General features: G+C 33.6%; 1 protein-coding gene across 1 annotated transcript; it reads left to right on the forward strand.

Moving 5' to 3' along the window:
- LOC107609613 (DNA-directed RNA polymerase I subunit rpa43) lies at nucleotides 8,392-10,610 on the forward strand (the record flags this gene model as incomplete). Its single annotated transcript, XM_016311622.2, is given in 5 exon segments — nucleotides 8,392-8,957; nucleotides 9,181-9,290; nucleotides 9,399-9,484; nucleotides 10,409-10,513; nucleotides 10,591-10,610. Coding segments are annotated over 5 exon segments (586 nt in total), but the record flags the coding sequence as incomplete, so codon positions are not given.

The following is an 11,941-nucleotide window of genomic DNA, read 5'->3' on the forward strand; positions in this document are numbered from 1 at the left end:
AAAAAGAAAAAAGATAATAACAAACATAATACACAAAAATCACAATTATAAAAGTGTATAATGTCAAACAAACTGTTGAAAAAAAATATAAATAATAAATAATAGAAAAATAGAGCTCATATAAATAGAAATAACAAGAATTCTATAAATAATACAATAATATACATAAAAGATAAAGTTGATAAAAGGTAAATAAATAGTTAGTATCCATGGCTAAAAGCCCATTAAGAAAATGCAGAAGCTAAAAATAGTTACTTCTTCTAAACGTGGTTTTGATAGTAAAATCACTTTTGCGTTTATGAAAAAAAAATTTGCCAAACCAAAAGTTGAAGCTTTCAAAAAGTCTAAACGTACTTCTTCTCCTTTAACGAATTTCCCAAACACACCTCAAATACCCTAAAATATATATATATATAGGTGCCCATAAACCAGGGTACTAGAGTTTATGTCCAAACATCCTTTTTCATAAACCGTGGGTAGGTAGCACGGTTTATACTCATGTTGTGGCTTTCATAATCCGTAATGGTCACACGGTTTCTTTATTTGATGATTCTTTCATAAATTGTGGCAGTTTACCACAATTTGTTTATATTTTTTAAAATATAAAAAAGTTCTACAGTTTATATAAATATATTTCAGGATATATAAATAATTAAATTTATATTGTTGTATTTGAGTAAATTTTTTTTGCTTTTATTTTATATAGATAAATTGTCCATAATTTTATATCATTACAATTTGCATGTGATGATGGCTCAATCTTTCAAATTGATATATGGATAAGCACCGGGCAATAGATAATTTTTTATATTTTCTTTACTCATTTTTAGTCTTTTTATATCCCAAATTCAATTATTTCTATGCACTATCTCAAAGTATTTTGGTCAAACGAAAATGATAAAAGATACTATTAAAATCTGAGAGTGGAGTATGTTTAAGATCCTTGTTTGCTTGTTGATTTTCACATTAACCATGTTTTCTTTTCTCTAATAACCAGTGATTAAGCGAAGGAATGGGAATTTTTTATTTAAATAAATAAAATAAATATAATAATTACGAAAATAAATAATTATAAAATTTGTAAACGAGATAAGATACGTCAGTATAACACGTGTCTATCGCGTTTACGGTGTAAACGAGATACATGCATGCCTATCTCGTTTACAGTGTAAACGGATAAGGCTCGTCTGCGCCAATAAGAAGAAATCATTCACAGCATCATTCCAGGCCCCAATTTGATTTTGTCAACCATTTTCTCCTCTCTTTTAACCCTTTCTCACCCTATTTTAGATTTATACTGTGATAGCACGTCAGGCGGGGAACAATGGAGACATCAACATGCTGAACGAGACGTCGCATTACGCCGGGGAGGCCGACTTTGAGGTTAGTTTTGTTTTGTTTGTTTAATTTAAGCATGTGGCCATGGTTAGGTTAGTCGCGAAGAACCAGAACGTAGTTTGTAACTTTAGTAGTAGGTCTCTAGGAGGAACTTAGAGCTCTATTTCCTTGTGAAAGTTTGTTACAAAATAATTATTAGTTTCGAACTGTGTTTTTCTTGTGTTAGGTTGTTACCGTTTATAACGTTTCAGTTAGGGTTTGGTTAGTATGCAATATGTAATCTAGAAACATGTGTAAGTTAGAAACATAGAAATATGTTCTTAAGTAGAAGTAGATGTAAGTTATAAAGAAATATTTATTTAACTGTAATTTTTTGGTATACAATAGTAAATTGACATATTTACGAAATTAGAGGAAATTGTCAAAAATAAATAAGAAATCATTTTATGGTTATTTCTTTATAAGGCTGAATTTTTTTATTTTTCAGAGGCCTCGCCTTCTACTGCCCCGACAAGTTAGCCATACTCTTTCTCCACCCGACGCCATCGTCCCGTATATGGCTGAGGCCGGATTCAGCGACACGGTGCCCCTCAGGGACTTCACTTTTGACAATTCTCTGATCTCGGCACTCATGGAGCGATGGCGTCTGGAGACGTACACGTTTCATCTCCCGTGGGGTAAGGTCACTATCACCCTGCAGGACGTGGCGTACTACCTAGGCCTACGCGCACCCTTGCAAAACCGGAATGGCCACCGAGGGGTTGGACTGTATCAACGGCAATATGACCCTGCAGATGAGACGGCTGTCTAACTGACGATGGTCTTGAGACATGGTAGGTGCTAGACAATTGTGCGCTCCACCAACCCTCCGAACCTCCCTGAACACAACATAACAGTATTGCTTCAGCTATATCTCAAACCCACTTAATATATCATACAAAAGCACTTAAAAGCACAATTAAATTCGAACTTACCAGTATCCCAGGTTCTGCCAAAGGGCCACACAAAGGCTCTATTGACACCCATGTCAGCTTGACGGCACTACACATGGTACTTTAACCGGTCCGATTCGATAACTCGATACTCAGCACTCCTGCAAATACTGTAGTTCTTCACACCCTAAAGCACTGCCTCTCGGCTTTTGAACCTGTGGCCGACCCGAAACTCTACCCCGCCGTCTAGGTGGTAATCCTCTTCACTAGTGTCAGAAAACGGAGTCCTCTCATGCATGGTGTCCAGATCCGGAGTGTGATAGTGACTTGGCACCGCCGATAGTGCAGAAATTGGGTGAGATGGAGGTAGCACATGGCGCGCCATAGTCTGGGCAGGTATCTCCGGCACAAACTCATCCTCATCGCCACCTTCAGAAGAATCACTGTCCGCACTATCCGCCATATAATCTGATCTTTGTCCGACTCCTCCTCGCCATCATCCGCCTCATCCATTGGAATGGCGACATAAATGGGCGGTGGTGCGAGAGGTCGGTCGTCCTGTACATAGGTCGAGTGCACAGAACCACCACGACCACTATCTCCCACCTCGGCGGAAAGCTCTATTACCTGTTCTGCCATGATCCTCCCATGGATGTCGAACATCAGTCACATATGCTCGTCCCTTTGAAGTCGAAATAGTCGAAACCGGAAGACTCCATCACCCATGGGTGCCAGCAACTTGTACCCCACCCTTCCGATCTCCCTTACTACTGTACCACCGAACTTGCTCAATATCAAACTCTTCAAATCCGACAACATATTCACACGCTGAGTTCGAAACAATATCGGATCCTCATACTCAAATGTCACCCCATTGTCGCCATTTCTCATACGACAATTGGGATAAACAAGCACAACTATGTATACATTGTTACTGGCTATTGTACACTTGTTTTCGTGAGAAAAACGAGACAAAAAAAAGGATAGAAAATATTTGTAGAGAATACCAAGGATTACACATCCTTTTAAAGCCACATCGAATTTGTCTTCTTCTATCTCGTTCACAGTACACATGTTATGCTGATGTGTATTATCTCGTTTACACTGTAAACGAAAAATGTCATCTCATTTAGTGCAAATGAGATATAGTAAAAAAATTTAAATCGGTAATTAATTTTATAATTATTTATTTTTGTAATTATTACATTTATTTTATTTATTTAAATAAAAAATTCAGTATGTTTTACTATCATTTCTTAATGATGACGAAGAAAATGAGTTATTATTGTTTGAAAAGATAAGAACACTCTCATTTAATGTAAACCTTTTCATATATATAAACGATTGGAAATGCTCGTGCAATATATTATTTATATATAAAATTTACATTTAATAATAAAATAATAATATCATATACATTTTACAGTTTAGATTGGATTGATTTAATTTTAAAAAATAGATTTGATCGAATTTAAATTAGTGCAATTTTAATTAGTTTTTGATTTGGATGAGATTAAATGATAATTCTAGTACTCAAACTGACACAAAAGAAGAGATATTTACGAGTACAATCATAATATTTAGTTAACATATACAATAATTTCTTTAATGAACAATAAAATTAGATAAAAAAAATAAAGATTTTTACTAAATTTTAAAAAAGAGTAAAGTATCGTTTTTGTTCCCAACGTTTTGGGTAAATCCTATTTGTGTCCCTAACGTTTAAATCGTCCTATTTGTATCCCTAACGTTTGTAAAAGTGATTCAATGTTATCCTGCCGTCAATTACACATCATAAGCGCTTTAGTTTGAGTTTTAAAAATCTCTTCTTGAAGTTAGAATACAAATGTCTGGGATAGAATCGATGATCTACTCCGAAAAATAGCTCATCAAATATTGAAACTAATTCCTACAACATTTACATAATTCACTTTTCTAGGGACATAATTGAATCTAAACACAAATAGTGGGTATAATATTAAAATCGAACACATCCAAGTGAGAGCTAATTGATAATGAATACATCCAAATGAGAATAATTGAAAAATATAATCTGATTTGTTAGTATAATTGATAGTAGGATAACATTGAATCACTTTTATAAACGTTAAGGATACAAATAGGACGATTTAAACGTTAGGAACACAAATAGAACTTATCTCAAACATTGGGGACAAAAACGATACTTTACTATTTAAAAAAATATATATTGACCGTAGATCCCTTTCTATTTAAAAAAAATATTTGTTGTGATAAGGCATGAGATGGATGTCCACTAATGATATTAGGTGGCTGAGGTTTTCAAGAGAGAGATTTGAGACCAACCTTTAATAAAGGTTGAATTTGTACAGCTATAAATAAGGCTTCATAGCCTTACCTACAACACACAAGCAATAAAACAATATTCTTTCTGTTACACTATTCTCTCTCTTTCATACTATTCTCTTTCTTATATATTTTAATATTATTAAATATATTAATTATATCTACTATATTGATATAGTAATTTTAGTGAATATTACTACTTGAGTTATCTAATTATATTTTCATATTTTATATTTGCTACTTCTTCCTTATTTATTTAGTTATTTTACAACACGTCATCAGCACGAGACTCTGATCAAATTTTTAGGAAGACTCAGGTAACAAATTTTCATTATGTCGAAACTCTCTCATCTTGAATTCAATGCTCTTGATATATCTGAAAATAACTATTTATCATGGATACTAGATGCTGAAATTCATCTTGATTCAATGGATCTTGGAGATACCATTAAGGCTAAAAATAATGCATTCAGAAGGATAAAGCCAAAGCCATAATTTTTCTTCCTTGTCATCTTGACGAAGGATTGAAAAATAAATATCTCATATTAAAAGATCCTGCAGATCTTTGGAAAGACCTTGAAGAAAGGTATAATCATAAAAAAACGGTGATACTTCCTCAAGCCCGATATGAGTGGACGCACTTGCATCTGCAGGATTTTAAATCCATAAATGAATATAATTCTGCAATATTTCAAATCACCTCACGAATGAAATTATGTGGGGAAAAGATAACTAATCATGATATGTTGGAGAAAACTTTCTCAACCTTCCATGCCTCAAATGCGCTCATATAGCAGCAGTATCGTTTAAAAAATATTTTGAGTTAATTTCTTACCTTCTTGTTGATGAACGCAATAAGGTGCTCTTAAAGAATCACGAAGTGCGCCCAGCTGGTGCCACCCCATTTCCTGAAGTAAATGTGGCAAATCACTACCCCAGAAGAGGTAGATGGCAATGTTTGAGTAATAAGAAAAATTATGGAAGGAAAATGAATTATGTTCAAGAGAGAGGATCTCACCAGAAGTGGGATAAAGAAAGAAATATTGGGCAAAATAAATCAACAGAGGATAAGTGTTTCTGTTGTGGTGGAAAGGGCCATTGGTCACGTAGCTGTCGTACCCCAAGGCACCTAGTCTATCTTTACCAAGCATCTTTGAAAAATGATGACAAAGGAAATGAAACAAATTTTGTTTCAAATGATGTTGAAAATTCCACCACTCATTATGATGTATCTGATTTCTTTGAGGATCCTGAAGGAAATATTGGTCATTTGATCAATGATGGAATAGTTTAAAATGTGGGATTGTTATGTATCCATGTAAATAAATAATGTAAAGAACTTATTGTTAAGGTTTATTTTCTATGTATTTAAGTTTTAAATGTGATGTATATAAATAATGAAATATTAATGTTTATGAATTTCGAAATCATTAAATGTGTCAAGTTTTAAAATAAAATTTTAGTATATGATATTATGTGTAGTGTTTCTTAGAAAAATAATTCCAATCAAGAATTCGATTTGACTGTGTGCATGTATTGCTACTCATTTTATTATTATTTATCTTTGAAGAAAATAGCAAGGATATGTAATGAAGATGTATGCCTTGCGGATAGTGCAAGTTCGCACACTATTCTCAAAAGTGATATATATTTTACCCATCTGGTGCCAAAAGAAGAATGTGTTAATACTATTATTGGCTCAGGCAATGTGATAGAAGACTCCGGAAGAGCTATGATTTTGTTTCCTGGAGGAACAAAATTTATAATAAATAATGCACTATTATCTACCAAGTCTCTGAGGAACTTGTTGAGTTTCAAAGATATTTGCCGAAATGGATATCATATCGAAACAATGAATGAGAGAAATCATGAGTATTTATGTATCACAACTCATGATTTAAATAAAAAGATTATATTAGAAAAATTACCCTCACTTTCATCTGGGTTATATTATACTAAGATTAGTGCAATTGAATCACATGCCACTGTAAACCAGAAGTTTACTAGCCCAAATGAATTCATAACTTGTCACGACTGATTGGGTCATCCGGGAACAACTATGATGCAGAGAATTATTGAAAACTCCCATGGACATTCACTAAAGAACCAGAACATTCTTAAAACTAGTGAATTTTGTTGTGCTACATGTTCTTAGGGAAAGTTAATTTTAAGGCCATCACCAGTAAAAATTGGATTTGAGTCCCCTGAATTCCTAGAAAGGATTCAAGGTGATATATGTGGACCTATTCATCCAGCATGTGGATCTTTTAGATGTTTTATGGTCCTGATAAACGAGCTCCTCCCAAAGATCTTTTAGATATTCATCTGTGGATGCAATTCCTCAATAAAAAATCGAGCTCATCCCAAAAAAGCTAATTTTAACCACATTCCATTAGGTTGGTCATAATAGGTGAGTAGATCCAATTATCCTTCGGTAAAGTAGAGATTATTGTCCCTTCTTTGAACGCTTACATCCATGTAGTTGGAACCCGAATCAGTGAAGACAACTCGATGAGGTATTTTATAGATGTGATGCATTGTAAACGATTGTGGTAAAAGACAATCGAACTGGAACATTAAACGATAAGAATAAATTAGAGTAACAACAATTAATAAATTATCATACTGAATTTGAACAATACATCAATATAGGCAAAAACATAACGAAGAAGATGACAAAATTAATATAAATTTGGGACATTCATTCTGCAGCTCATAATAAAAATCTGAGAACACTTGCTGCAATAAGAGCAATTTAAAAAAATAAAATAAAAACAAAAACAAAAACAATATCTGAATTTGAACCAAATTGACCAATTTAGGATGGTGAATCTAATGAGAATTTATGCAACCGAACAATTATTTTTCAGTACACATTCGGAAATAAAATGCTGTAAAATCAACTTGGAAAAATATTGATTTATGAACGTTTAACAATGATCAAGCAAAATTTGGAGACTAAAACAAACAAAATGAAATCAAACAAATTCCTTAAATTGCTACAGTCCACTGAACTGGAATTTACCATTTTTTTTAAACAAATTGTTCATAAAAGCTCAAAGATTAGCAGTAAAATTAGTCTATAAACTTGGATACACAATATAATAAAAATGAGTATATAAAAAATATTATAAAAAATTATAAATTGTACCTTAAAAGGATCAACTTCAATAAAAAAAAAACGAAAAATATATTCTTATTCTATGAAGTAGTAAAAAAAAAATACTAATTATAAAATTATGAGTTGACTCTCAAATTTAGATTTATGTACCACAGGAAAACACTATATATAGACTGTAGTAAAACAAAAATAAATATGTAAATTACTTATTATTAAGGTAATTTTTATTATGTACAGTAATTACGCATCATATATTAATTTTGTTAAAATTATATAATTTTATCATATCATGAATAGAATTATTATTTTCTATCATGATCAGAGAAATCTCACTCATTTTGGAGGGAAAACGGAAGCGTGAGAGATTGACACGTCACCTTTAGCAGCTCGGGAAAAATCCAATTTTAATATATTAAATAAATATTAATAAATATATTAATTATATCTACTATATTAATATAATAATTCTAATAAATATTACTACTTAAGTTATCTAATTATATTTTCATATTTTATATTTGCTATTTATTCTTTATTTATTTAGTTATTTTACAACAATATTTACTCTCAAGTCTCAACTCTCAACCAAACCTTTACTCTTCATCCTAGCATTACCCAAACATATACAATGTAATGTTGAAATTACAAAAATAACCTAGATATATATGTCAAGCTAAAACCCATATACCCTTCCTCCCTTCCCTCGCACAGTCGATCACTCTACATCTCTTCTGCAGCGGCTCTTATTCTCTCTAAACTGTCAGCCCGCCGCCTCTCTCGCCCAGAACTCGTCCTCGCCCTCGTCTCTTACCGTCACGCTATCTTGCCTCTCGCGACCAGTTCGTCAGCATCTCTACCTCTGTATCTGTTTTTCCGTTCTGCGTCGCCCCATTGTCCTCGCCCGCGGCTTCTCACCTCCAGCCGCCTCGACTAGACACCAATTGCTTCAACAAGTAACTGATTGACCGTTCTCCCAATGGAGGGTTTGAAGGTCTCAAACGCTAACTTAACTGTTTACCTTCACCCTTCCAAGAGTAGAGACGCTTCCGAAGCCATTCTTCGTGAGCTCAGCTCTTTGCTCTTCACGTTCAGCGAAGCCTTGGATGGTGTTGTCTTAGCTTACGATATCGATTCGCTTGATAACAAGAAGGCCAAGATTCTTTCTGGTGTTATTCCTTATTTCGGTGTTCCGCTTAGCGTGGATTTGTTGCTTTTTTCTCCAAAGCCTGATATGCTTTTAGGTTAACTCAACTCCTCCTTTTAGGTTTTGTTTTATGAATGATGAAATCGATGAATGAACTTGTTTGCAATTTGGTTCTTGTTTTCGCAAGGAAAATTCTTCATAGCCAGAAATCTTGTTAAATTGATAGGGTTCAGGATTATATGACAACATGTGATAAGAGCAGTTTTAATTTTCTAACCACTAATAATTTATAGGGTTCATTTGATAACTGTTGTTTTCAGAGGGGAAGGTTGTTAAGCTTTCACAAGAGTCTATTCATGTTGTAGTGCTTGGATTTTCTTCTGCGATTATAACCGAGAAAGACATTAGGGAAGAATTCGTGTACAAAATTGTGAGTATCTGCCAAGAATGTTTAGTGGTTGCTGTCCATTAAATCTGATTGTGTTCATAATTACTAGAACTGATGTGGTCTATGTATGTACTGTGTCGTTTATTGTAGAAACATGAGCAAGATGTGTATGCAAGCAAATCTCACAAGAGACATGTTATCAAAGTTGGAACTATGATACGGTTTTCAGTCAAGAGGTAACATGCTGTTAATTTATTTCAAATGTGACTATATGTATTCAATCTAGAGTCCAGAAGAATTCGTTTGAACACTGTGCTAGTATGTTTGGTGCGCTCTCCGTGCCTCTGTTTTTTTTAGTATAATCTTGTATTTTATTTCAAATGTGACTATATGTATTCAATCTAGAGTCCAGAAGAATTCGTTTGAACACTGTGCTAGTATGTTTGGTGCGCTCTCCGTGCCACTGTTTCTTTTTTGTATAATCTTATATTCATACTCTAAATTCCAACTGGTGAAATATATTTCTGTTAAGGAAAGACTATAGTAGCCATCTTGTACGATGGTTTTCTTATTTTGTTGCATACCCAAATAGATGCACTGATGAAACACTGTTTCTAAATATTTTTGTATTAGCAGTAACTTGCTAAACTCTTTTAACTGTTTAGCTGCATCCCTGTATTTGAATATAAATAAATAGCTTGCATAGTTATGCAGCATTTGGTTTTTTCTGCACTTCATTGGTAGTATGAGATTTTCAAACTCTATCCTTTTCTTTCTAGTAGATAAATTTAGGGTATTAAGTGACTTGACGCTTCTTTTATTTTATCTACTTTTGATAAAAAATGAATTTCATTAAGACAATATGAGAAAAGATAATACAAATTGGGGATAAGAGCTCTCCTATACAAAGCAAAACATAACAAAAGATTTATCTATAGAGCATAACTTTTCAATCTCTCAACATGTCTGAGAGCTAAAGTCCTTTATGAAGCTTATGAGCTTTACACCAAATAAATGCTTGGCGTCTAATTCTATCCCATTTTACATGCTAGGCACTTCTTTTACTGGTGAAGTTCTAAAATGAATGAGGATAAGTTTGCATCATAATGGTTATGAGCTAAGTTTCTCATCACATTAATGTTGGTTATTAAACTTTTCAGCTTTGATGAGGAAATACTTCATATTTATGGCTCCTTGATGCCAGATCACACAGGCAGCATTCATTGGTTGGAGAAGCACTCTGAATTAATTTCCCATACTAACAGGTTTGTATTTCTAAGTTATTTGTATATCTTTGAAGGTATATGTATTTATGCTTTACTTATCTTCAAAAACTGCACAGTATTGCAAAGAAGAGGGAAAGTAAGGGAGTCAAGCAAGATGCTATTGATGGGAAAATATCACCCTTGGACTCTGCCCAGAAAATAAAAAGGTCTAAGAAGCAAAAAATACAAGAGGAGTCTTAAAAACATCACGCTGTAGTTCAATTTTGTGCCAACATTTTTGTTCACGGGTAACATTTCTGTTTTCTATTGTTAACCAAGGGATTTTGCTTTGAATGCTGAAAATTCTGATTATTCATTGTTTGAAAGAGTGAACACCTGAAGGAAGGTGCTGTGGAGGAAGGTGCTGTGTTTTCGTTTAATGAATGTCTGATTCACACTATGACACCTTTCACCTCCTTATATGATTTTAACTTCCCACTAATCTTATACGTTCAACTTTATTAATTATCTATTGTCTCATAACTGGCCACAAGAATCAATTATAGTTGTTCGAAATTGCCATCTGATTTCATATATGTTAGAATCTCATCTGAAGGACATCCAACTAGAGGATAGTAAACAGACATGTTTTCACTGATGTGGAAAGTTCTGCCGTTGAATTTCATGAATGATTCTTGAAGTTGCCTTGGACATGGGTGCACTCTTTAGCTCCATATACAGATTACACTATCTCCAGAATATACTTGGTGGTAAAGGGTAGTTTTGAGGAACATGGCATGTGCGTTTAGTGTGAATAGAGAAGCCTTGGGCATTTAGTTTCTGACATTGACAGCATGAATTCTTTAGGAGTTGAGAGACATTCATGTGTATCTGAGAAACATTGTAGGATGCTTCTCTTCTTGATTTGATTGCTTCAAAAGTTACCATGTTTTAAATCCTATGTTTGGATATTATTTGCTTCATTTTTCAACGATTGGTTTTTCCTACGGTGTAGATTGGCAAATTTTTCTACATGTATAGAAACCACTTGTCAAGCAGAAGGATGTGCACATAGGGCCCAGAAGATGTTGAGCAATGGGGCCGCGCCTGCGTTGGGGTTTGTTCTTGCAGGAGACAAGGACTGTTTTTGCAGTTGGTTATCGGTTTGGTTAGTTAAGAATTGGTGTTTATGTGATAATTAAAATGTCATTAAATTAATGATTACTAGTGTCATGGGTGGGCTAATGACGGTGGAAATTCAAATTTTGGATGTAGTATTTCCGTTTTATACAGCCCAATTCGAAAAACACGATGTGGATGGTTTAGGGTTTATCATTTATGAATGTTTTTTTCAGTTTAGGATTTAAGATTTAGTTTAGGATTAAGGGTTTATGATTTAGGATTAGATTAAGGGTTTAGAGTTTGGTTAAGTGTTGTGGAGTTTTGGGATTTATGTTTTATGATAAGGTTTAGGGTTTGATTAAGGGT

Source organism: Arachis ipaensis, chromosome B07 (assembly GCF_000816755.2).
Source record: "Arachis ipaensis cultivar K30076 chromosome B07, Araip1.1, whole genome shotgun sequence".
NCBI classification, from domain to species: domain Eukaryota; kingdom Viridiplantae; phylum Streptophyta; class Magnoliopsida; order Fabales; family Fabaceae; genus Arachis; species Arachis ipaensis.